General features: G+C 46.4%; 1 protein-coding gene across 9 annotated transcripts in view; it reads right to left on the bottom strand.

Annotated features, from left to right (window-relative positions):
- The window catches only part of LOC143186227 (bromodomain adjacent to zinc finger domain protein 2B), a 127,933-nt gene that overhangs the window by 8,710 nt on the left and 91,385 nt on the right, over window positions 1–27,838 (bottom strand). For 5 of the 9 annotated variants that reach the window (XM_076389767.1, XM_076389769.1, XM_076389774.1 and 2 more), the window contains 12 exons: window positions 12,105–12,332; window positions 11,719–11,904; window positions 11,133–11,298; window positions 10,994–11,011; window positions 9,977–10,220; window positions 9,649–9,907; window positions 9,051–9,433; window positions 8,494–8,808; window positions 8,113–8,387; window positions 7,689–7,770; window positions 639–704; window positions 62–106 (listed from right to left, as the gene is read on the bottom strand). In XM_076389767.1, coding sequence (XP_076245882.1) covers window positions 62–106; window positions 639–704; window positions 7,689–7,770; window positions 8,113–8,387; window positions 8,494–8,808; window positions 9,051–9,433; window positions 9,649–9,907; window positions 9,977–10,220; window positions 10,994–11,011; window positions 11,133–11,298; window positions 11,719–11,904; window positions 12,105–12,332 — 2,267 coding nt within the window. The remainder of the gene's footprint in view (window positions 1–61; window positions 107–638; window positions 705–7,688; window positions 7,771–8,112; window positions 8,388–8,493; window positions 8,809–9,050; window positions 9,434–9,648; window positions 9,908–9,976; window positions 10,221–10,993; window positions 11,012–11,132; window positions 11,299–11,718; window positions 11,905–12,104; window positions 12,333–27,838) is intronic. The other 4 variants (XM_076389773.1, XM_076389775.1, XM_076389770.1 and 1 more) reach the window with 3 other exon arrangements.

Below are 27,838 nucleotides of genomic sequence, written 5' to 3'. Positions count from 1 at the left end.
TTTCTAATCTACAGCAGCGACACGATCCGCGAGGATCCATGATCCATACGATTAGACTCACCTGTTCCTTCAGCATCACCGCCTGCTGCCTCTTTAGCTCTCGTTCCTGGGAAATCAGAAATTAATCAATACAAAACTGCTGATAACTGATACAACAAAATTCCACGACCAACAAAATCACAGTTCAACCTCGATATTTGCGCACAAATATTTTTCAAATGAACAAACTATACAAGTTTGCAATACTTCCGCATATTTGCAGCCCAAATTCTCACAAATATCGATGTTCTACTGTAGCAGAGTGACAGAGCGGCGAATGCAAAAAACACCGAGCAAAAAATCTGCAAAATCTATTCGAAAATTCGATACAAAATCATTGAGACAAAAGCCATGGAGGATCCCTTGCGAGCGATTTACCCGCGGAAACGCCATTAATTCGCGTCAGGGGAGCGCGAATTGTGTAACGAGTCGAAAATCAATTTATCGTTAAATAACATTTAAAAGGATGCGTTGGAGATTTTTATTTTTCAACGAGAGGATGGAAGGGGTAGAAGAACGTAAAATGGAGACGGTAGAACGATGATCGCAGAGGGGAATCGGGGGGTGCGTGTAACAAGTAACAACGATTTTAGGATTACCTGTTGCTTCCGTTGTTGCTCTTCCAGTCGTATCTTCTCCACCTCTTCCTGCCGTTTTTTCCGGGCCTGCGCACATGCCATACACACGTCACTCGCATACATCCGTTTTTATTTTCAAATTAATCAAGCTTAGGCAATGAATTTCTGTTTTTTTTTTTTTCCCCAATTGCTAATCATTCGGTCTACTATGGGTATTTGAAAGATTTCTATCTCTATCTCTAAAGGATATCTCTAAGGATTCTTCGACTTTTTAATCGCAAGAAAAAAAAATATAAGAAGAAAAATACTGGTGGAAGATTTCGCGATGTTTTCTCGTTTCTCCTAAGGCATTTTATTCCTTTACAGCATTTCGCTACCAATACGGACCGTGTAGATCGTAAAATTTTCATCTCTATGATCTACCTCGACACCGTAATCCCGATTTGTTCCAGCACGTTCAGGTTCACCGCGGGGAATCCGATTTCTTGGTGTTCACGCGATTCGAAGGCAACGTGTACAAGTAGACGCGTCTATGTAGCAGTTTGTGTCAGGGATTAAGCGTCTATTCTAGGGCAACTAAGCCTAATTCCGCGTGCCAGATCGGTTTGATCGATTTTAGACTGTTTAATTGAGAACCCGCGAAACGACTGATGGATTTTCTTTAGAAACAAAAGGGGATCTGGTTGCATGTCGGGGTATTTCCTTGAAAAGAAATGGAGCTAATTGAAAACCGAATCTCATTGCTGGAAGATTGATAAAGTTCAACAAGAGAAACCTGTTAATGGGCAATTCGATCGGATTAATATTGATCGAGGAGTATACACACAGAGATTCGAATAATTTCAAACGTTCCCACCCTGTACACCCCTTGGACTAGACATAGGCAAAATATTGGGCATGCTGTGGTGAGAAACCTCGGTGATAAAACAACGTGGTAATATACATAACGTATGGGAAAAAGAAACAGTAGTCAAGCAGATCCCGCGTTCGTGGAAAACCGACGGATCTCGATCGAGAAACAGAAACAGGAGCCAGAGATTCGTGAGTGAAAACCAAAAGCTCACCAACTACGAGAGAAAGAGAGAGAGAGAGAGAGAGAAATACTTATGAAATATATGTATGTATATATATATATATATAGAAAGAGAGATAGAGAAATATATATATATGTGTATATATAAATATGTATATATATAAACCACCACCATTTTATACAAGAAAAAAGTTGAAAGATATAGTGATCGAAGTTACGTATAATGATAAAAAGAAGCGATCAGTAGAAAGTGGAAGAGAAACGACAGAAATAAGTTGTGGAAAAAGAGAGAATAATCAAAGAGCGCATGCAGGAGCCAAGCAGATATACTCGCCTTACGTATGCACATATTATATAATATAATCGGTGTTATTAAATATTAATCGCTGAAGCTGACCATAGTCGTGTTAATGGCACCGTGGTGGTAGCCTGTAGGAAATGTTCAGTCTTTAAACAGCTGTTACACGTTATTGCAGGCCGGCGTCAAGTGTGTAATAATCCTATCGCAACGATAATAAAAGAGAGGCCATAATTATAACAGAGCGGAACGATTAATCGAGTAGAGTAAAAGTACACGTGCGATTACACGCGGGGGACAGCGTTTCCTCGATATCTCGGTCGACGAAGAACGGAAAAAAGGATAGCATGGAGAGAAAAAAAAACGAAAAGAAAGCGACTCGACGCACGGTCGATTCTATCAGCGCTGCCAGCTCGATCAATCGGCAGTGGCACGCAATCATTCAGAGAAAAGAATACGGCATGCTGGATAATCGTAATAGCTAGCTGTTATTCTTGTATAGTGACAGGAGAAGCACAGGATAGCGTTGCACGACAGTCGATATAATATCGGAGACCGATTGGAGACAGATTCTGCGATGGAAGAATGTTTCAGCCCTTAGCCTCGATGCTCTCAATTCTCCGAAATTTTCTCCCATTCTACTGCCGTAGAATCGAAAAATTTGGGAAGGAAATGGTATCCACGACAGGCTAATGGCCTCTGTATCGTTCGATCCAAATCGAGCTCCATTTTCGAAACGCAAATCGTATTGTAAGCCTGTAACCGCAATTCCAGAGCTAATCGTTTTAAACGATTCACTGGTCACGTCAAAATGCGTCAACGTATTCGCTATGAATCCAAATTGCTTGATAGGTTTACAGGTGTATAAAAAGCAATAATTCTGTTACCCTTTTTCCCTGTTTTTTAATACAATTTTTACGTGTATCAGTAGAATAAATATTTTGACGTGGACAGCATGGGACAAGCTCGTTCTGGGTGGTCCATTTATTTTCCAAAAGAAGTGTGTCCCCTGCCAGACGATTTCTTTAACAGAGTCTCTCGATAAATGAACCTCCCTGTAGACTCGATCATCTCCGGCGTCACTGTCACAGCGTTCATTGCGTTTTGAAGAAAACAGAGTCAATTTGGCCCGCGTCAGGGATCACCCATTCGGTCCTACGAAAGCACAGTGTGTGCGTGTCTAAATATGCGTGGCGATACGTGTGTTGTGTGTCCTTTCTCGTTCGATCGTTACTCCACGCCGATATTAACCCTTTGAGTGCTGTGGACGCATATACGCGTTTAAACGGTCAGCAGGAACCTGCGTTAAACGCTTATAGGCGTTCCATGAATATGCTTAATAAGTAGAACTACAGAGCTTCCAGTCGAATTTTACCACCCAAAGGGTCGTGGGCGGCTATTTACGTGGCGAACAGCTCGGTGCACAAACTACCGCGCTTCTACCCCGTTAAAAAGTTTCCACGAGGCGCCTTCGATCAAGAGGTAGTTTCCAGAAAAACTTCCACGGACATCCCGAACGCACGCGACGCTGTAAGGACCCTCGACGTTTCGAGGAACGTAAAATTTGATGGCCCGATAAGAAATTGACGACGTGTAGATTCCATCTATCCCGAGTGAAAGCACTTTTTACTTTGCGCAGCGCGGAAGCTTCTACCCTCTTAAACTGGGGTCAGTCGAAAAGCGTGCACGGTAATCTCCAATGAACTGCGCGTGTCCTCGTGACAGAAGGAATGCGTGAGAGTGGCGTGGAACCGATTCGTTCGACAGATCGTCCCGTGTAGAATGCAGAACGCTACGAGGAGGAAAACGAAAGAGAAGCGGAGAGAGCCTAGGGGCGAACTTGCGACAGAAAATAAATGGTAGACGCGCGGCGGGAGGGGAGAGCGCGCGGCGCGGAAAGAAATGAAATAAAGAGGAGGACAGATACCGACGACAAAAGGTACAGGTGGCTGATGTAGAATGACGATGTCGATAATCGATATATGGTCACAATATACATGATAAAAACGAGTAATATCTTACCTCTGGCGGTCACAGTGAAACTTAATCTACCGATGGGGGGTGGGTGTTATGACGGAGGAGCAGAGTTCGAGGGCGGGGGAGGTATCTCGGTTACAAAGAAGGAGGACGACATAGAAAACCAGGCAATTCATCTTACCTCGGAAGGTCCTTCGCGCGAGTCCTCGTGAAATCGGAAGAAAGGAAGGGGGGCCGATCGCAGGGGGGGATGTCAGCGTTAGTGAACATGAGGTCGATGAGGTTTTTAATGACGATGCGTGGGAGGTTGCTCGCGAATCGAAGGATCGCAGAGTTAAGGAGAGGATTCTGAATCCCTCGAGATCAATGAAAGAGGATTGCAGAGAGCTAATGGAGGCAGGATTCGTAGAAAGAATAGTGAAGTGTCGGAGCCGCTGAGAGCGAATTCTTCGGAGGACGGCCAGGAGAGACTGACTCTCCAGGTTCGTCGTTCAAAGAACATCCCCTTGTTCCCACGAATCCCGTCCATCAGGGATGGTTAGACGACTCCGATAGGAGGGCTCGTCTCGGGTCCAGCTCGCGAGCACGGAACTAGGGATGGAGAGATCGATGGGGGTTGGTTTTCGGGAGGCGTCATACGACAGCTTACCTCCAGAAGCTCCTGACTTTGCGTCTGGGTCTGGGCCTGCTGGGTATTGTCCATGCTGGCGTTGGTGGTGGTGGTGCCTGTGGACGTGGTGCTGGAGGTTGGCGTGGAGGGCTGCGTCGGTTGCGACTGGGACGTCAGCGGCAACGGCGAGGACGAGACGACGGTCGTCGAGGCGGTCGACAACGGTAGGGGCGGCGGCGGCGGGGGTGGCACCACCTGGACCTGCGGCGGTGGCAGGACGACCGCAGGCAGAGTGGCGGTGGTGCTGGTGGTGGTGGTGCCAGTGGTCAGCACCGTGTTGTTCGCCGCCAGCGAGGTGACCGAGGCCAAGACGCTCGAGGATGTGGAGGATAGGCAGGACTTTTTCGCGATCGCGTCCTCGGGGTCGGCGTGTTGCATCATGTCGCGGTTCCTCCAGCTCTCGGCGATGCTCTCACGATTCTTCCAGATGGTGGCCACCGTGCTGCTAGCCAGACCCAGCTCGCGCGCCACGTCGCTCTTGCTCTTACCGCGTTCGATCTCTTGGATGATCTTCATTTTCTGCTTGATCGTGAACGCTAGCCGCTTTCGACCCTGCGTTTGTACGTTTAGGGATGCCCAATAATCGATCGTGTTAATCGACGATTCGTTTCGTGTCGGGACGCGCGACACCGTTCGCTCTCCCCGACGGTCTCTCCTTCGTTCGAGGAGGACCTTAGCGTGTCGTTTAGAGCGAGGGTGACTGCTACTAGTAGTAGGTGGTAGTGGTGGTGATGGTGGTGGTTGGGTTGGTAGCGTGGTCTCTCTGTGAAGAGGATAGGCTGAGCCTTTTTCAAGCTTCGCAACGAACTGAAAGTTGCAAGAGAACAAACTAACGGGGCACGAATGGCTGTGATCAGAAGAGACTTGTTTCCGTGTTGTGCGTGTTCGGACACTTTCAGCGAATCGAGACGCTAATTTAGAATCTTTCTCTAGGGATATGTTAATCCATGGAGGCAGAGGATCGATCTGGATCGATTATCGGTCAACTGGGCATCCCTATGTCGCGTGGTAGTCAACCCCAGTTACGTCTACGTTCGAGCATCGTCTTATCGGCTGACGTTCTTTCCTTTAACACCTCTCTCTCACAGCTTGTGTTGCGTGTATGTTTCTTTGAGGAAGAGGGCACACGTGTGATGTTCAGTGCGTGTGAAGGTGGATGCGAGAGTGAATGGCGAAGGGATGAATGAGCGAATGAGTGACAGTGATCGAAGAAGGGCTAGTTGGGTGTTTGTCGCTCGGAGCGAAGGGAATTCGATCGGGTATATTTTGGGCAACTATCACAACGGATGGACTATCTAAAAAGTTTCTACACTCGCGCAGACTACTATTCGTCGGGATTGCCGCCTTGCTTCGAGAATATTTCTCGTGCAGGAGTCGACTTTCAATTTACGAGCTCGTCAAACTGATTTCTCCACCGACGAATTTCCCTTTCGCGGTGCTCAACGACCGGGAAAAACTTCGTTGGCGTCTTTCGACGTCGATAAACGCGACGAGAAATTTTCTGGGCAAAGGGCTTTCGAGACCGTGCACTCCGATTCATTTACTCGTGCACAGTGATACGTCTTCTGCTAGAACCTTCGAGTACTTCAAATGTGAGCATGTGATTTGTTTTTGTCGTGGAGGAAGATCGGAAATCACACGGTCTAAAGTGAGTTTTTTATCAAAATGCAAGGAGCACGACACCTGTTCGTTAAGAAGTATCTAATCATCTTTTAATCGATTAATCTAACGTTACACGATCATTCGCCTTGTCTATCTATGAAATCAGGCCTAGAGGATTATGCCACGTCAAAATCGTTACTCTGAGACTCCTCTACAGCGCACATTAAAAGCATCGGGAGCTATGCATCGAGATCACACGACACTATACAGACTTCGAGCAACAAATTTTGACTGTCGTTAGGTGGACACTATTCTCTAGTGAGAACGTCGAGACCAGATGATGTCGATGCCATACAGATAAATATACAAGATTGTATAGTTCAACGAATTTAGAATTGAATTTCTAAAGTTCAGAAGCATCGACTCATGGAAATCTCGATCTTCTCATCGCTATGGTACTCTCACTGTCTAACAAAAGCCGCACGGTTCATCCTGTCGGTTCGAGAAACCGAAGATTCATAGGGTCCTCCCTCGGCCCGTCAATTTTCGCCAAGTGGAGGACCCAGGAAGCGAGATATGCAGCCACAAAACGATCTTCCGAAAATTACTAAGACGTACAGACGCTTCATTTCATTATGGCTCAATACATCAATAATACAAGATAATCTGAGGGCCAATAAAAACTTTAGGATATCGAATGGCGACTAATGAGTACGTTGCAAAAAAGAAATACGTAAAAAGACTTCCATTAAAATTTTTTCTCTTTCATTCTTCCTCCTTTTTGAAGTCTTTTTTATCTCTTTAAAATTCTGCCACAGAGGCATTAGTGGCCATTTGACAAAACCATAATATTATAACTGACCAGATTATCCTATGATTTTAGGTAGATTGTATCTAGATGTTGGACCAGAATAAAATGAGCAGTTCGACACGTTCGACTCACTGAGGAAATAACAAAAAGAGCGAACTTGGAATAAACGAAAAATCAAAAGATAACGGGTTCCGGAGGTTTGTCCGTAGGGGTGTCACCTCGGAGAAAGAGATTGTAGGAGGACATGCTTGGGTTCTCCTGTCACTATTGCTAGCGAATGTCTATAGGGCAGGGTGGTTTTCGTGTGTCCTGGGATATTTCAGGGGTTGGTTGGTCGGATCGTAAATGGGGAAGCTCGAGGATTCATATGCGAGTATACAAAAGTATTTGGTTACAAGAATATCCACTGGAGGAATATGTATATATAATAATGTACAAATAGATTTATGTATATATAATATATACGTATATAGATATAAATATATATATGTATATGTATAATATAAATACGACACACACAGAGAGCATGCGACACGCACGACAGGTGGACAAAATACAAAAAACGTAGTAAAAGGTATCCCAAATAGAGTAAGAGAACAGACTCCTTGTGAATGAAACAACGAGAATCGAGACAAAACGTGGAAAAGGAAGAGGCACCGTGGTCAAGAGCGTCAACTTACCTCGAGCAGCTGCTGGTTTCGAATCTCCCTCTCTCGTCTCACCGCCTCCTGTCGCTCAGTCTTCTCCTGCTCCTTGATCAATCTACAATAAGAAGAACATAAACCATACTTACACATGTAACACAAACTCCTCCTTCAACTCTACTATCTCTTCCAGTTAAGTGTATTAACACGTTCACAGTTCCATGACCCATATATGGGTCAGGGCAATCTTAGCAATGATTTCTGACGATACTTCTACTTCTATGGGATCTCTCTAGACTCTAAATCCTAGATCTTAGTGGTCATAAATTCTCCTCACTATTTTTCTATTCTCCTTTCTCAATAATTATGTGAAAGTCGTACTAATGTTCTCAACATAGATCTGAATTAGTATTCTTTTGGTGGACTATATAAATATGAAGTTTTCGATTATTTAACTCACCTAGCCTGCTCCTTGTGCCGCTGCGCTTCCTCCTTCGCCAGCTTCTTCGCATACGCAAGCTTCTCTCTCTCGTACTGATTGTTCGCCCTTACATCCCTGAAACCTCCCGCGGCCCTGAGCTCCTCCAGCCTTCTAGCCACTTCATGGGCGCCCAGCCTAACGAACTCAGCCTCCGCGAGGCCCATCGTCGGCTGCAGGAACTCTCCCACCAATGGACGCGAGGAAAACGAGAAGTTCGCAGTGGTCAACTCAGGTGGATTCTGTAGCTCCAAGAACTGAAACATAGATATCTCGCGCGTTAGATCTTAGAACTCGAACCGTGATCTGCATCGTTCGAGGGCTAAAAAGAAGGAGTTAGGCTACTGAATGACATAGACCAACCTTTGCCAGATCAGGACTGCTCCTGAACGTCTTCCCGCAAGGGCTATAGTAAGACACGTCACCCTTTATCACTCCCGACTTGCCCAGTCCCTTGATGACAGTCTCTCGTTTCCAGCCTCGCTCCAAAGGGACCTGGAGGTCCCTTTCACTTGGCTTCACCTTTCTCCTCTTCGCGCTGGACACGCCATCGGTGTTATCGTCGTCGGTGTCCGTCACGACGTCTGTGTTACTGCCACTCTCGCTGGTCACGTCCATGTTGCTCTCCTCGCCGGACACCTCCAGCAGCTTGTTCTTCATCTTCTCCTGCAAAGACCGCTATATAGGGAGCATGGTTTTAGTGCGAAATCATAAGTGAAAAAAAAAAACAAAGCGATCGACGACTGGTTGCATCTGCTAGTCTCCTCTGGCACCTATCGCGATAAACGAACTAAATCTTTCCAAAATGAAATCAGAAGAAACTGAAGAGGAAGATCTCGGGATACGTAAATAAGATTTAAAAAGATAAATGAAAATAATGCGTGGGCAGAAGGACTTTTTTTTAGTTTAAGATTGTTTACCTGATTCTTGTCGTCACCCTGGCCTGTTGCAGTGGCGTGCAGCTGTGCAGCCAGAATGTTCGACCTCAGCAGCGAGACCTGATGAGACAATGGCACGTTGGGATCCAAGCTAGGCGTAGGCTTGATTCCCAAGGCTCTGCTCTGAGCCAGCAACGAGGCGACAGTGTTCTTCTTCGGCTTGGACACGCCACGGCCCAGGTTCCTCGGCCGACCGTCTTTGTGATGAGTTGTGCTCGCGCTTTCGCTCTCCTCGCTTCCGCTGCTCGGCCTCTGCGGCGAGTCTGCTGCAGCGAACAGCTGCGCCAATGATGGACTAGGCGACGCTGGCACGGGCACCGAGTTCTGGGGCACCCTTCGGGGCTTCGGCCCAGGCTTTCGTCTCGCTGTCATTTAGAAAATCGTTTTTCTTTGAAAGAGCACTCGATATGGGATAGATATTTTTAGGAAAATTTTGTGCCTCGACTTCAGAGCCAAAGTGTATTAAATGACACAAAAAGAAATGGACTCCTCCTCCTGTATTCCTTTAAAGGAATACGACCATTAGTCACTTCATTTCCACCTATATTTGACATCCCAAGGCAATAATGAATACACTTACACGTTCGATCGGAGGCAAGCAGCGACTGACTTAAATTACTGAGCTGGCTGAGCGGCTGGCTACCAGAAATCGGCGAGTTACTGCTCGTGGTCGCCGGTTTCAGGGAGAGATTCAGCGGCGCATCTGAATCGTTCGAGTTGTTCGCGTTGGTGGTGGTATAGGACGTAGGCGCGGATAAAACGGAACCGTTGGTCGAGTGCGCCGGAAGTTTGATCACCTCCACGCGATCCACAGGCTCCCTATAGTCGTTCGACTCGGTCTGAAAGTACCAGCGGCGTTAAAGTAACATTCAAATCAGCTCGAAATTATATACGAAGGCGCAATTTACCCCTGTGCGGTTGTACTTTCTCGGCTCCATCATCAGCGACGACGTCGTCGTGTTCGTCTGATGAGCGGAAAGAGCAGGTACAGGCGGCGGGTGCACGCTTACGCTCGGCGTGTCCAAGGATATGGTCTTCTTCCTGCCGCGGTTCGTCGTCCCAGGAACCTTCGGACCGACTATGCTCGATGTGTACTTGATGATCTCCGTGTCGGGAGGCAGTCGAACACCTCCCAATATACTGCTAGGATCGCTGGATAAAATAGAATTCAGTTGGTTCTGCTGACTTGGGTGTAAGTGAAATTGAAGTGGACCGATGATCTAAATATTCTGTAGAGATCCACGCTTTGCCATCAACCCTCTATGAAATTTATTAACCCTTATATCAAGGTGAAATCGGTGAAAGATATAAAATAGAATAGTAAAAGAAAAGAGAAGAAATAGTGTTGGGGTCCTTGAATGACTCCACCTTGCTATACTAAGGGTTAAAAAACCATAGTACAGTGGTTAGAATAATGGTTGCTGGTTATAGTTACGTTTACCGAATGAGGGTGAACCTATTTGCACGGCGATAGACAATCTCGTTTCATAGAAATAAAAGTGACCAAACAAGTTGTACAAAAATGCGTTCCCCACTTGGGGAACGTAACAAGACTACAATAGGTGCGTGACTATAACCGTGCACTTCTATCGTTCACCACTGGCAAAAATCTCCACAAAGGGTTGACGAAGACTATTTAGACGCCGGAGCCTGCTCGTGGCGCTGTTTCCGCACAATTTTCAATTTCCCGCGTGGAATATTTAATTCCGCGTAGCCAGTATCCACGTAAACGCTGAATTGTTTGAAGTACCGCGAAGTTGAGAGCCATTAAACAGACGTAACAACGAAATTACGCGTTCGTGAACGCTGTGCGAAGGCAGCCGTCGAATGCGGAGCAAAAATCGATCGCACGAGCATCTCTTCCGTTCCCATACGGTATTTAGGTATTTTATTCATTTTTTTCCATTCTTAACGATCTCTCTCACCTGCCCTCTTTCGCAGAACTGCGGGTACACCGGCGAGCGTGGAAAAACAATTAAAGGGAAAACGTAAGTGCGCGTCGTCTGTTAAAAATAATGGGGCGGGGAAACGGAAATTGATTTAACGAGGGAAGCACACTCGTACCTGACAACGTTCGTTTGCGAATTCGGCGTGCTGCTGGCCGCTGAACTATTGTGGTGGGAGGACGTGACCGGTGCTTGAGTCGACACTGGTAAACTGCTGCTCGTCATGCTAGGCGTCGTCGAACTGCTGCTGTTCGCTGGCGTCTTGTGACTTTTGCTTGACTTAGCTTTAGGGTCAACAAAACGGCCGATTTTTTATTTGCTACTTGGAGGAGAATACTTGAAACAGACATACACTGCCCAACTATGGGGAAAGGCAGTAACTACAGAAAAATATGAAATTTCTTGCATCTTTGGATAATTCTGAACATTTTGCATGTTGTTTCAATGCAAAATGGGAGTAAAGTATTTTTAGTGGATACTGTTTTTCTTCACAGTTGAGCAGTATAAATTTGGCTACAAGTGGAGGACAATCTTAGGAAGGAAATCTCCTCGGTTTAAGCGTCTCTTTGTTAATTGTAATAGAACCCTGATTAATTAATTTAACATGAAATTCATATTCGAGGCACCTTCTTGATGGCTAGATGATCAGAAGAATCAGCTGGAAGCATAGGAGGATAACTGTAGAATAAACGTTCGATACTTACACTTACTGGACTTGTGAGATGAGAAGGACGGGGGGTTAAGTAGCGAGGCAGGGTAGGGTGGCAGGAGGCTCTCGGCGCCAGGCGGAAATCCGGGAAGTCCTGCCGCTCCTTGTAGCCTCGCGAGGTAGTCCTGCGCCGCCAGGTGCGAGGCCATCGTCCACCATGCTGCGCTAGCGGAATTTATACCTGCAACCATTCGCCACGAATTCCTAATTAACGAACCTTCATCTCCTAGTCACCAAGACTAGTCTCTAAGTCTTTGATAATTCACTTCTGAAGCGTTTTAGAATTTCAAAGTGTCCAATTGAGGCAAACCCATGACAGTCGCTAGTTTTTGTGAGTTTTAAAGGATCTGAGAAGCTGAAAATGGAAAATGGAATATTTACCTAAACTCGCAGCTTGACTGGCGGCCACGCTCAGGGTTCCAAGACTGCTGTGGGAGTAAGGGGGTGGCGGTGGCGCCGAGGCCGGTGTGTGGGCCCCAAAACCAGGAGCAGAGCCACCTCGGCCCAGGATGGCGTAAGCCGATGGCAAATGGTGGGCCCCGAGCCCATATCCGCCTGGCATTCCGCCAAACAGCGACGAAGCCGTGCTGTCACCCCGAGGCCAATACGCTGCAATCAAAATTAAAACCATCCCGGTTGCAGTTAGTCGTTCTAGCAAGAGTCTCCCACACACTCGATACTGTCTGGAAATTAACTAGACATTGTTAGAAAATTCACTCATCACTTTATAATAGAACAGAATCTAATGCATCTCCGCGTTTAGTAAACTGCTAACGACCTTAATCACGCATTACAAAGTACCATCTAATTATCCTTTTTCGCAATTAATACGATAACCATCGATGATCTTGATTTCCTCTAACGATGAATGATTTATTAACTCCTCGAATGGAAAAATAGCGGGAGAGGTGTAACCGATCTCCAGATAAGAAAGAATTAATTTTAAACACCAGGGAAAGGATCCAATCTCCAGGATAAATATTAATAAGACTCATGAATAGGAGGAACTCTATGCAGTCAGATTCGACGAGGAAAAATCATCGTGAAACAAATGCAGCGCTACTCTCGACACTGATACAATACGCCGCTATCTGTCATGTAATTATGCCCGATGGCGCGTGTCCATTGAACAAGAAAAGCCGATATTTCCATCGACTTTGACTAACACGAAATTTCTATTGTTCGCTGTTTAAATTACGACAGAGAGATGTTTCTTCTCTCGTCCATTGCAATCAATCTCAACTAATCGATGAATTAATTAAACGAGCACGAAGAAAGAGCATTGTTGAACACTCTTCCTGCTCCATCGCTGGAAATCCTGGCTCATCTTCCCTTGTGATCCTCGTTACCACGTCGAGGCCGCGTTTCGAGCGCCGATTCGTCCTGGTTTTCCCGTGGACTCGCGTTACACGCGCGCCCCGTCGGCGATTCGAGTTAATTAACCAATTATCCACGGACGTCATACGCAATTGATTCACCCTGACAGAATTAAATATGGCCGCTGTAATAACGGTAATCCAGTCGGCTCGATAACGGAGAGTCGTGGAAAAAATATTTGCGAGTTCGCCAGGCGGAGAGATAATTAGTCGGAGCGCGACGCTTCTCTCCCTCTCGGCAAAATATTTCGCGCTCGTTTACGTAACCGTATTAAGCGGCTGGAAAACCGTCGAAAGCTGAGCGGAGAAAGTTGTACGCGAGAGAAAAATCGCGAGCGACGAGTCGAAAGCTTGACTAAAAACGAGTTAGTTTAAATTGAGTTAAATGGGCGTCGTTAAAGAATGAATCGTGAATCGTTATTAGTCGCGTGCAATTTGTGTTTTGAGGATCGATGGAGGGGTCGAAGGTAAAAAAAAAAGTGGAGAAAAGATTGCGATTGAGATAAAGAGATTTTGTGACGCAATCTTTTCCGATTAAAGTTAACTGTGATGTACGATAAATGTGGCTAAAATACAACTAATTTTCAGGGAAATAGGATAAGCGAAATTTTTCAGATAATAATTGAATCGATGAGTCGAAAAATGGTACAAGCCCAAAAGCCACATTTTGAGGTATTTGGTTTCAACGTGTAGCTCCGTGTATTTTACATCTCTGAGCCACAGAATCAGAGAATATTAAATTCACTTGGTTCGAAAATGGTTACGTTTAGATTTGTCATATTTTTCAACTCGTCGATTCAATTAGGTGCTGCGTTAACTCTGATTCTGTCATTACTAATTAACTTGACTAACCCGAATAATTAGTACCTGCCCATTATTGAAATCACAAGTTCTTTAATCAGCCAGATAATTGGTACGTTAAATCACATCGACAGTAATAAAAATGCTTAAATCCCACATAATACTCTTGGTACTCACGTGTACTCGCGCTCTAGATGAGGGTGCAGAAGCAAATTACTGGCAGAAGCTAGTAACTCGTTATGGTAATACCGGTCGCGCGAGCAGCCTGGTAAAGATGCGTATGAAGGTTGAGAACACAGTTCATCATTTTCATAAACCGCTAATAATTTTCATTAACCCCACCCCTGCCCCAACTACACTCACGCTTAATCTCGACGTGTGCGACTCACGTCCGAACGCCTTATCATAATTTATAATGATTGCGATAAGTACTGGCGAGAATAAGGCACGATTCGCGGTAAAATTGAATGGGAGTGCTTCTCCCTATAAATTATGAATGAAAGTAACGAAAGCTTTTTAACACAGACGTTCGTGAATCTGTTATTCCATTTATTATCCTTATTTTATAAATAAATAACACTTTACGCTCGATTCTCACCTACTCGTACAAACACCGCTCCAAATATCTTTTACAAATTTGATGCAGCAAATGAAATACATAAATAAAACAGGATACTGTTAAACAAACACGAAAAAATGTTTAATATACAGCACCCTGGAGAGAGAATGAATTTTCCACTGATAAAAATTAAAAGCTGAAAATCAAATTCCGCGATCTAGAAAACACCCTGGGCGCCACACGGTCAAACGTTCCCATAATGAAAAACGATAAAATGTTAACGCAACAATTTTTCATCGGGCTTTTTCGGTTACGCATTACTCTGTCTACCGTTCCTGGACTCGTGTGTTTGTACAATTTATTGTTACAAACGTGGTTGCGAGTGTACCGTTGATTTTCTACGAGTACCGCGGCCTTGAGCAAGGCCGTGGCATTGAAATCCAAGCGCCGCTTTAATTTATACCGGTCGTTGAACCCCCGCCTGGCTCATACGACTACTTCACCGGCTGAGCAGCTGCATAATACTCTAGCTGCATATATACGCGTGTATGTGTGTATATAAGCGTATGTGCATACACGCGCGTCGACTACGCGCGAGTTTCGAGACGCAACACGAGAACCACTGCGAGATGGAAATTTTATACGGACAGATTTTGCCTCGATTACTATGTCCCCCTTTTTATGGGCCGTCCGACTGTTGATTGTTTCGCTTTTTATTCGATCGCCACTTTTTTATGGTAAGTATCTGTTTTTATTTTTCGATGTGAAGTGAAAAGATAGAATTGCGTATGGTAGGCAATTAAATTTCTAACGATGAGTAGACTCTGGAACAGATATTTTCGAAGGCGTAGTTAGAGTAATGGAATCTAGAGGAAATGGAACCTAAGGAAATGCAACCTAGAAGGATGGAATCTAGGAGAAATATAACCTAGAGAAATGGAATTAAAAATCTGTTTCACTCTGCAGGCGAACTCAACTATAGTTCCTACTCCACTTTTCTGTTTTCTGTATTTCTGCATACCACGAGCATTCTCTAACTTTTGTACTCGGATTTAAGGATCACTAGGACGAATAGAACCGTACCCTCCACCTGCCACCTTACAATATATAACAAAAAGAGAACTATTACACCGACCTTCTGTTCAACACAAATCTACTTAACCCGCTACACGGTTCAAAAGCCCCAGTAAGAAATTACCCATTAAAAACCGATAAAAATGCACCCTTTAATAGCCCCCGCGCGTTGCAGCTTCATTAAGCAGCCGAAAATGAACGACTCGAACACGGCACAGCCAGAAAAATGATAACGCGCAGCGATATGGAGTCTGTACGAAGCTCCTCGGAGCTTCGTTTACTCACGAACCCACCCCCCGCCTGCGGCTATGAAATACGCCGCTTTCCCGATTGACTTTTAATGCGAGCACAAATTTCTTCCCTTAATGAGCCAGCGACGGCGAACGGGCTACTCGGTGCTCTCCTCTTTAATCCGGACGCTTTAATGGCAATCCATTATTCGAGTAACCGACCAAACAGCCGCAGAGGGAGAGGAGGGGCGGAGGGAGGGGGAGGGCTCGAAGGCAGAGAGTATTAAGTCGACGGGGTCCGCCATTTTCGGGGCTGACGGCGACTCGTAACGATTCCCGATAAAAGAAAAGACATGGCAGGGAAATATCTCGTGGCGAGGTCGTTATCTCCGCGAGGCACGCGGTGCCTTCGGTACACGCGCGTGCACGCCGATCGACCCCTTCGGGAGGGTTTACGATCGAAGGGATACGAACGAGGCTCGGGCGATAGCCGACGATGCGTGGATGCGTTTAACGAAGAGGAATTAAGTCCATGATCCAGTTTATGTAATTCCAGTGGAAAGTCCCTCGTTTCTTCGCCCGAGGATCGGCACGAATCAACGGAACCACGGGCTAAGCGAGTAACGAATGGATCGTAAACCAAACTGGATATCCTCTTGTTCCGACACGTTTTCTGAACTAAATCATCGGGGAACGAGATTGGAAGCGTTTTACGCGGTCAATGGCAACCTCGCCGCGATTTCTGTGAGAACTGTATACGTCTCCGTGTTATGGTAATTGGAAATTGTGGGGGCATTAGACGGGAAGCAGAGCTATGAAGAATTTAGCACGTAGGATTCTTTATGATAAGCGTAATTAATATTGAATCGGGAAGGTGAGGAACAGTAATAGTCCAAAAACTACATCTTAGTACTTCTGTGCATTTTACATACTCGTCTGGACTCTAGAATTAGGGTGTATTAAGGACACTTGTTTTCTGAGTGACTTAATCTATTTTGGCCCTGGGGTACAGACATGGTTTTGAGATTAGTTGAAAGTAGTTGATTCTGGACTTCTACTGTTCTTCAGCTCATCGATTCTATTTTATTCTTATTTCTAGAGGTTCTCTACTATGAATTCAAAATTCTATTCCAGAATCCTTGGATCTCTTCCCTGCAATTTTTCTGAAATCTAAAATCCTCTGCGATAGAGTCGTCCAAGTGGCTCTAGAACCGAGTAGTTACTTTTGCATAAAGAAAAGGAGGAAGTAAGGATCGCTGACGAATGTCCTGGCAGCGTTTAGTATGGCCACAGTCGAAATGGGAATGCTGAAAATATGGGGGATGAGGATTTCCCCTGACGAGCCCGAAAATCCGACTGGCAACAGCGTTCTCGTGGAGATAAAGCGACGGGGCAGAGATGTATCTCGAGTGCGATGCGTCACGTTTATCGATTTATGATTAAGCTTTTGAGCAAGCTGCCCGATGGTGGGGCTGCCGCTCCAGAACGAGGGCGGGCAGGATTAGCGGTGGCCTGAAGACGCCTTGAACCGCTTCGAGCGACCGATACAAGCTTCGGATATTTTCTGCATTCTACGTTTCTGCGGCTTTTCTGTCATCCACGTTCCTCAAGTGGATGCATCGAAAACTGTGATCATGGATGAGGGGATGAGCACTATACACTATTGCTAAATTCTTTATGGTCCTCGAAACGGCACTTACTATATCAAAAACAAGTGATTTAATCAATAATTAAGTTCTCCTTATTCTCTAAGTAGAATTTAAGAGAAATTCTTCTCAGAATTCAAAATATGCTACGATTCTACTTTGGAAAAATTATCTAAATAATTTTTCGATAATTTATAGACTCATTTAACTTAGAAATCGCTGTTTTTCTAAAGACATTAGCTTGAAAATTTGCTTAGTTTAGAAAAGGAAATCTAATTTTACCGAAAATTCACTCTACACTCTCAATTCCAATATTTTTCTAAGTGCTCCAAAATTTCTCGCAGGAAAATTCGGCACCCCACTGCAGCGAGGGTGGAACGAGGGAGCAAGAAGAATAGGAGACGAAGGGAAGGGTCATCGCGCGGCGCATTCAGGACGTCATCATCCTCGGCGTCGACTGGAAGCGACGGGTCGCGGCGCGTCGCTAATTTCCTGTTTTTCCGAGCACGTTAATAAAGGGCCCTTCCCCCATCGTGCATTGTTCCTCTCTCTCCCTAAATCGACGACCACGCCGAAAGCTCTCCGCCATTAAAATCGTTAAAATCGCGCAATAAACGTCCACCGCGGAGAGTTCGGTTATTGCGAGTTCGGGAATCGTGTATGCTGGCCGAGCTTGTACGAGTGCAGATTTATTCCAAGACACACATCCATTGGGCAGCCGATTTTATGGCTGGCGTAAAAGCCATCTGCTGCGGCGCACGCGATTTGTTTCTGCAGTGTAACGAGCATGCCCGATCCTCGACACGGAACGATTTTTGGCACCGGAGAGGAAGAATCGACAATCGATCCTGCTGCCCAGGGTTCGAGATAGTCGATTGTTCAACTCTGTGACGATAGATTATTCTATGGTTCTTTTTTGTTTAGTGAACTTTGCTGCAAGTTTCTGGAGATCTAGGGCACAGCGTTTCTCAAGGGAGACCATATGGCTCCTGGAAATCCTGACATCGAATTTTAGTGGCGACGAAAATAGGGGAAAAAGGGAGAGAGGGTCAGGGAGATAGCTACAAGCCAAAAGTTTGAAAATCTTTGATCTAGAGAGGTATTCAAATTGAACAGATATTGGTACTGTAAGAGTAGAAATTAGTAGATAAAAGAAAGCTGACTCTTCTATTCTGCATAAATACGCAAGAAACCTAGAATAGCAGAATATAATTGAAGCATAATTGTAGCAGCGGAGCATAGCGCAAAACAGTAGGGGAAGAAGTGGCACGAGAAAATAGGATACGAGTATCCCAAAAACAAAGCGTCTCGTTGGAAAACCCAGTATATTTCCCTCCTCGAGCGGCAGGTGAACACAATTTCGCTCGAAAACCGATGGCCACGAACTATAAACCGAAAAAACCATCCCCGAGCCCTGTCAAAATAGAAGGCGGAGGCGGGCAGCAGCGAGGGTGGTCAGACGATCCTCTCGAGTACTGGAATAACAAATCCGAGAGGCGTTTCGACGTGGAATCAGCGAGCGAACATCGCGAGCAAGGGAAACTAAACAAACTAGGAGAGAATAGACGGTGGATGGAGGAGCGTTACGACAGGGAAACGGTTCAGGGAGTGCGTTCGGTCCGTGAGCTGGGAAAATGGCCGTGTTATTAAATCGATCGCCGGTCTGGCCAGTGGGAGGGTTGGAGCTAGGCCAGGGGGGTTGGCAGCGCGAGGGAGAGAGGAGACGTTATATAGCGACGGGCACGGGGATGATGAGAACGCGAGGGAAAGGGGCTGGGAATTACGAATGGCTCTTGCTTGCTCGTCACCACCGAAATCGGCCGCTCCGCGGGGCTTTCACGCGCAGTACTTGCGAGTAATTGTCCCCAAACGCCCGACGGTTCTGCGTCGCTCAAATATTACGCGTTTACGCCGAGATCCGCTTATCGATTGTTACGTTTATTACCGACGACGCCGCTTTACCGGGGATTCATGGGCCAAATTTGGACCAGGCCGAGCGGAACGGGAATCCCAAATGCCGTGTCCGCTAATTGACACTGGGAATGGCGCAGTTTTTATGACTTCATTACGCTGAGGAGCCGCGGGATGGACATTTATGGAGTGGAATTCTTAGCTGAGCGTAATTGGCGAGTTTGCCGCGATTAAACTTGATCATGGGAGCGCTGCGGTAAAATTAATGCCTGCCACTGGATGGGAAATGAAGGATAAGACGTACTTATACGTACGATGCGATAGTTGAGCCGCAGAGGGGGCACCAGAGGCAAAGCTATCCGCTTCATTTCATAGATATTAATATGAAAAAGGTTGTTAATGGAGTATAGAAAGGGAAGAGGACACTTGAAACACTTGCCAATGGGATAGCACAGTTCATCGTGGTGCTCGATACGCTAGGAGGCTGGATAGTAAACGTATTAATGATGTAATAATTTTCATTTCCATTTCTATAGTGCATTCCACTTTATAACTATCATATAAATCAGCAATCTTGAAACCCCTAGGGTTCTACGTCTTTTCTCTACTCACCCAACCACAGAAACCTCTGAAAATATTCGAAGCTTTCCTAAATCCCTATGATCATTCGTCGAAAGAGGACCCATTGCGGAACAGGGTAACGTAACTTCTGCTGCTATTTTAGGGGCACGGAATACGCGGATATCTTTTATTTTTTCCCCCTCTCTGACGGTGCAGTCTCGACGAGAGGAACGTGCCGAGAAGAAAATAGCTCGGACCAACGGCGCGGCACGAAACGGCGCGAATCTTGCCGGCTGGAAAGCCGACGGAATGAAAGATCCGAGAGATTTAACGTGGTCGGCATATTCATTCACCGAGATGCGATTAAAACTCGCGTACTCGTGACATCCCTGTCTTGAACCCTTTCAATGGACCTCCTTCCTTCCTTGGCCGACCCTGCTCTTTGTGACTAAAGTTCGAGGACCTGGTTGCAATAATCTAGAAGGCTTAATAGGTAAATCAAACCAGTTGGAAGAATGAACTACCGAGCTTGTGAGAAGATACAGATCATCTTCTTTAAACAGTACAAATAATAATAATTCATATATTATATGATTTTCATACTGTATTCAGACCTCAAATAAAAGAAATTCTGCTTCAAATAGCAAGCCGATTAGGAAGAATCGATACAACGATAAAAAGCAGCAAATGAATTGCCACGTAACTATAAAAAAGACCTCGAAGCAGCACCGTGATAAATTGAGGAAACAATCGATAATGACAGAGCAACTCTGTAGATACATATTACGTTCACGTCTTATCTTCAATATCACATACTATCTAGAGAAGAATAATGTCATAGAGTATGTACCTATAAAAGCGTTTCATTTACCTCGAAGCATATTGATAAACCTGAAACGCAGAATACATAACGAACGCCATAGACCGAGAAATATTACACGAGATTTTCAGCGTTTCACGCACACAACCGAGCTGCACGCCAAGCACAAAGAAGACGGAGGGTCGAGGAGGCGGAAGAATCGACGTTACCAGAATCCACGCTCCTCCCGATAATCCTGTCATCGGTGTAGCGGCGTTACCACTCACACATTATACCTCCATTTCCATAATTCAAGGGGGAAGGAAATATTCTGCGTAGTTTGCTTTTACCAGACGCCTCGCGTGCATCGCAATTACCGACGCTGCGGTGGCAGCCGCATTATTCGAGCAGGCAGGCCAGCGAAAGACGCGGATATCCGATATATCGACGACATCCCCCTCCGGTTTTGCACCTTAACGTCGGCGTTTCCGCTTATAACCGTCCAATCGCGATTCAGCCTCGGTCGGGAGAGAAACCGTGCCGCCACGGCCGTGTGTATCCTGTCCCCCGAGGAAGAGGATCGATCGAGGGATCGGAATGCCGAAGTGGGGTGGCGCGCGCGACCGTCGCCGCGATGGCTGGCTCGACTCCAAATCGCTTTAATTTCGTTTACGCGACGAGACACCAAAGGAGAGGCCGAGAGGGACGTAGGGGGGGAAAGAGTGGCCCCCGACGACTAACGCGAGAGAGCCTCTCCTTTTGCCTCTATCGCGACCGAGTCCACCCCTATTGGTCCCTTTGCGTCAATCTTCTCTACAGCTCGATGGAATGATTAATCTCTCTGCGCCAAAACGGGAGGCAGATTCCCCTCCGCTCTGGGCATGCGACCACTGAAGATATACGGTACAGAAGGGCAGAAGTTTCGAATCACTCGCTGATATTCATTAACCCCTTAGAGGCTGTCTCTTTGAGTTTCAAATAGACTGACATTCTTTTCCACCTCATTTTCAGAGGTTATAGGTTTTAGACGTCCTCTTAGAAAAAGTTTCAAGGAAAAAAACACCTTCACTTTCGCGTCTCGTATACGAGTATTAAAGCGTCTTTAAATAAATTAAATCTAGGGATGAAAAAGAAGAGGCTCTGCCCTTTAAAATGGGCCTAAACTCACAGCTGTACGGTTAATTTTCACGAAGTTACAGTAGCTCGAAGATCGACAATTTATTGATCGAAAATTGGTCATTCTTCAATTTTGCTGCTAAGTGTACACGTAGTGATCTGTCTCGTGATTCGTTAAGAATTTCTTGTAATGGAGTTCTATTGACTCGATCACGCTTCTCGAGTTATATTACTAAAACCGCTGTAGCCAATAAATTGAGATGAAGGTAGAGGGGCAACGCAAAGTGTTTCGATGGAAATAAGAGCGTACCAAGATAAATGAATAATGGTAGCAACAAGAAGAACATATCGAATAAAAAATTCTTCAAACGGGTACTAGGCTTAAGGTCGACCGGATATTGCGCCGATGCGAGGATCGGTGCATCCCAACCCCGTTCTGGCTTCGTGCTAATTAATTTCTCGTTAACGAAGTCACGCCACCGCGGACGGCTGAGCTCCCTTCTTTAAACATAATCGAGCCAAGACGTCGGCTAAGTTCGTTATAAATATAGGATAAGCCCTGACGAAGTAATAAAGGGCCGCGTTGGTCGTGGTAATTGTGGATTCATCTGGCCGACCAGCTGGCCGAGAGGCGACTTGTAAATTATGTTTAACGTCGGTAATGGGAATCGTTTCTGTAAACATAATGATTCCTGATGCTTGATGAGTGCGTGATACTAATTACACAGAACCGTGCGGCTCGAACAATGCGCGTTGGTGGATCGATCGATCGAGGATTATTCTCTGGTCTCTCTTGCTTCGGGATCGAAACTACGGGAGAGTTGAATCTCTGTGAATTACAATTTCTGTAGCTTCATTTTGCATAATGTGATCTCCATTTTAATGAGACTACTGACTACAGTTTTTGCCCGTTTCTTTTGAACACAGTGTCGAGCCAACCATTGCAGCTAGTACACTGCATTCTGCATAAGAGAGTTTACTAGAGATAACAGAATAATGTAGCAATTTTCCTCGCCAAAGCAGATATTAATCAAGGTGTCGTGTTCTCGGGACAACAAGGGCGCGATTAAGAATCCCGAAATCCCGTCGACTGCATGGTCATGATTCACGCCGTGTCGCAACTCGCCTTCTTAAAAGGAAACCAGTCAGAGCCTCGTCCTCGTCCAGCGAAATCGAGAAATCGCGTGTAGAGGCGAAGGTCTCCATGTTCCACGGTTCGACGAAGAGTGTCGCAGCATTTTCAATGTCTGGTCCGCAGACAATGCTTCCTTAATGCGAGCTCACTGTCTACTGACGAGTTCATAACGTGTGTCACCTATTTAAGATCAACTCACACTCATAGCTTACATTACTATAATGAAATACGCAACTAATAATGAACACAAGTACAATGTTACCCCCACTACAGTGTCCACAGTCTAAGACCATGTCGGGCCATTTCCAAAAATTGGTGATAATACCAGCGGACGTCAAAGTGGGCAAAAACTGGTGCCCTAAATCGGGCAGCCCTCTAAGACCCTTTCTCCCTGCATAATGTCAAGATGCAATAAATATACCAACGAGCTTATACCGAAGGAATATCGAGGACCATCGCGGTCGAGCGAGTCTCTTTCGCGCGTAATCTCCTCCGCAGAAGAAACTTCGATCGGATTACCCGCGCTACATAATTCAAAGGCTTAATGTTTAAAAGGGCAAGGAGATGGCAGCGTTTCGAGGGGGCACACACATCCCGAGAGATTCGATTGATATTTTTTCTCCAACAGAGCGACCGATCGATGCGGCGCGCACGTACGCGCGGGGCCCTCGGTTTCTAGCCGCGCTCCACCCCTCCTTTATTATTGTACCAAGTGTCTTTTCTTATCGAGCATCTTCGAGACCCGCTCCATATCGAATTCGAGGCACGCCGAGCGCATTTATCAACCTACACACGTTGCGCGACTGAAACGGCCACGGGGGCGGCGGGGGTGGAGGAAGGGCGCTGGAAGGACGCGAGAAAAAGGGCGGACGAGGGAGGAAGGGGGCGAGGAGCTGCGGGGCAGGCCGAAGGAGAGGAGGAAAAAGCGGCGATGCAGGGAAGGCGAAGCGACGGTGTTTGAAACTGAGAGAGGAGGGAAATTGGGGGACAGGGCGAGGGCATGGAAACGCTCGAGAGAGGTGAAACGGCGAGAGAATTCTGAGTGGTGGGAAAAAGAAATCGAAAGGGGAGACTGAAAGCTGAGCGAAAGCGAAAGTGGAGAGACGAATCTGGGAAAGAAGTGCAAAGATTGGGGGCTCGAGGCTGGGGTGCAGCGACGATGGCGAGAGGGATTGTGAGACTCTTCTAGGGCATGCCTGGCTCGATGGTAGAGCATAGATAGTGGTAGACGAATATCTGTGATTGGTAGGCAAAAGGAGCCAAAGAAACTTTTGTCCTTAAAAAATAGGGGAACATAAGTTGAGTTTATAATACAGTATTAAGATGTACTACTTTCAACGTCAGTATCTCGAAAATACAAATACATATACGTGACTTTTGCCAATTTGCCTTATAGCTACGAATATCTATACAGACACGTGAAGCGAAATAGGAGGACTTGGCAAGGCACTTGAAATCGAAGAAATACAGGTATAGCAGGAGTAAAGGCAGAACAAAATTGTGGAAAGGAAAGAAGGATTCGTACTAACGAGGTAGGTAGCAAGCCACAAGCACTTTTCGAGACAAACTGGATGCAGCTCCTAACTTCCTCTTACAAAGAAAGGAAGTGAAAGAGATAGAGGTGACACGAAGCTGCGACACGGGATACAAGAAAATTAAGCTAGAAATGCGCGAGGCTAGAACAGTGGCGAGAAAAAAGAAGCTGGGGAACGATGAAAAGAGATGAAGAGGGGGACAAGTTACTCCCGTGAAAATGACGGCAACGCGTGGGACGTAATCTACTCACACTGGCTCACGTGCCTCCGCGTATGAATCCGTGCATTCACGTTTACGCATACTCCACGCCTACGCTGCCAGCGTCCAGTTTCGGCGATACGCTGTGTCCTCTGAGTGGAAACTTACAAGAGCTCCAGCCTTGTCATGTCCGAAGTTACTCTAATTTCTTCCTTATAAGTAATAGGTACAGTTTTTCATGAAATTATTCTCGTGAGTCATTATTACTAGCAGAGTTTACCAAACGTAAAAGACGCTAAGTACTACTACAAAAATTGACGTAGGATCAAAAATGAGATTTCAAAGAGGAAATTGGAAATGCTAAGAACTTAGAAAAATTAACCATCACATGTTTGGAAAGCAGAATTCAAAGTTTCAGAAAAACTGGGATCCATCAATTTGGCTTCTGGGAGACTATACTCTGCTAAAAATTCTGTTAATAATACTACCCTTCGCATACATAAAAAATGTAATTAAAATCCCGACTTTTCCACGCGGTATCCAAGCAATATCCAAGCTTCCCCGGCGAGGTTGCCAGTATCCAAAGAGAAGTATCAGAGAAAAGAAGACACTTTGAAACGAAAACTCCGACGCATCCAGCGGGGGAGTTTGCATCGATCGACGGAGATAAAAGCGGTGTATCAGAGCGCGGTGGAATTAGAAACCAAGAAGGAAGGCGTAGCCAGAGGGAGAGAGACACGCAGAGAACCTATTTCTTCCACCCTCGTCGCCTCTCGGCGTCCGTTTCGCGCATCGGCCGACTAACAGGATTTCATCCGCGAGCTTCTTGGAAACCTAGCGAGACACGCGTCCGCGGCGCGCTGTTCCGTCACGCCGCGTAATGACGGTGACACAGATGACGTTGACGAGGAAAAGGAGCTAGGGAGAGAGCATCAAACGAAAGCTGCAGGCCTCGTCCCACGCGTCGCTCGCGTGAAATAGAACCGCGACTTCGCGGAGGGTCAACGGCTCGGCGGAGCTCTAAACGAGAGCGAGGCGAGGCAGAGGAACGCGTCTGTTTCTCCTTTCTTATGGCAGAACCCGAGGAGAAGGACAATGTCCCGTTCCCTGCCGTTTCGGAGCAGACGAGAGCGTTGCGATTGATTTACAGGTTTCGAGTTGTGTTGCTGGAAAGTTAGTGCTCGGGAAATTGAATCGGTAGATTTAAGGAAGGGTAAGTCCAAAAGCACGATACCAGAGTAATGGTCTGAAGAAGGAAATAGTGCTCCAAACTAATGTCAAATTTAAGGTAGAATTTGGGCCCTCTAGGACTTGCTTTTATTTCATATACTTTGCTATTGATAGGTATAGTATAGCTTTTATATAAGTAGATATTAGTAACAGCAGCTACCTATTTTTGATTTTAGGTCTTTATTCCCTTCTTCGAGCTAGCGATTCAATTATGGTGGTTTGAAAGCATGAATATGGTGATCTAAGAGAATAGTTAACAGTAATCAGCTGAAGCTTGGTTCTAACTTGTCAAAGATACAGTCGAAGTATTCAAACTATGAACCTCATCTCTTCTAAACAATTCTAAAATACGAATGTAGTATATCAACGATGGAATACCATTCTGTCCTGTCACAATCCTCCACCAAACAAATATTAATGCACAATGCAATACCTCTAGCCCCGCTTTGATCCCCCTCTCCTCCCCCAGCCATCCAGAATAGAATATCTCGCAGAGACAACTGCGCGTGTAATTCCATCGTCCCCCGCGTTCAAAGGAAACAACGCAGCCAGGTCTGTATCGGTCACTCAGTAGCCCGCGAATAAATCCACTATCCGCGACGCGAATATCCTGCGTCATACCCACAATATATCACACAACCCGTGCCTCGTAAATACACTGCTGTCTCGATACAACTTCGACTGACACTCAAGTCCGACGAAACTATGCCTTCAATTTACCTTATCCCCAACGAGAAAGGCAAATCGAAACTCCTAAAGCGTATACTTATCTTAGAAATAGGTCTGTTACATTTCTCGTGCACGTAACCGATTACGAGCGACGACCTTGTATCGAGACAATACTGTACTAGAAATCTTCCTGAAACTGAAAAGAGCTGCGACCACCAGTTTTCAGCGGGACCCTCCTCGTCCTAAACGAGTGAACTATAAACCATCATTGTGCGCTACAGGCTACTAATAATAGCCCCATCCTCCTGTGTCTTCCTCAAGACGAGTCCTGCTAACGACACGGCTCGCGGAGGAGTTCGCGGCGAAGGGAGACGAAAATGGGGGGGTTGGGGGGGTTGGTCGGGTTGGCGAGGGCGACGTTGGTGTCGGGGATGCGGCGCAACCCGGAAGGCAGCTTCAAACGAAAACTCCGTCGCGTTGGACGAGTTTGTATCGAGCGTAGGAGGTAAAAGCGCGAGAGGCTGTGCGAGAGGGTCGAACGAGGAGCGAGGATGCTGTGGAGAACTGCGAGCACGCGGAAGGGGACAGCGGAGGAAGACAGGGAGTTAGTCAGCGGCGACGACGACGGCTACGACGACGACGAGGAAGAGAAACGAAAGAGAGCTGGGTCTGCGAAGGCGGAAAGGGACGAGGCGGCGGGACAGAGAGCGGGACAGAGAGCGGGACGAATAGATAGACTCTCTCTTTCTCTTTCCCCCGTCGTGTAGAAGCGCGATGCCGCTGGTGCTGGTTGCTCTGCAGAACGAGCCTGGGACGAGGGAAACGAGGGAACCGGCGAAGGGAGGGGAAACTGCCGCAGACCGAGACCATGGTAGGCGAGGTGAGAGGTGGCAATCAATAAATATACAGAACCGGCAGAGAACGAGAGAGATCGCGGCACCGTGAACCAGCGGGAGAAAAAGACAGATAGAGGCGAGGGGGGTGAGTGGCGAGGGGTGGAGAAGCGCTCGTCGCGTCTGTCCGACCGTCGGTCCGTTCTTGCGTCCCCAAAGCCCCCACGAATCTAACCGACGTCGAGAGAGAGAGAGAGACAGAGAGAGAGAGACAGAGAGAGAGAGACGGGGAAGGAAAGCGGGACAGGGATGGGATCGAGGGGTCGAGGGACAGAGGGAGAGGAAGGATGCTGAGGAGGTTTTGCTTGAAAAGACAGAAGCGACCGAGAGAGGAGCCGAGGGGCGAGGGTCCAGAAAACGCGAGGAGGGACGCCGGGTCAG

Source organism: Calliopsis andreniformis, chromosome 12 (assembly GCF_051401765.1).
Source record: "Calliopsis andreniformis isolate RMS-2024a chromosome 12, iyCalAndr_principal, whole genome shotgun sequence".
In the NCBI taxonomy this organism is placed as follows: domain Eukaryota; kingdom Metazoa; phylum Arthropoda; class Insecta; order Hymenoptera; family Andrenidae; genus Calliopsis; species Calliopsis andreniformis.
This window is presented reverse-complemented; position numbering and strand designations above follow the sequence as displayed.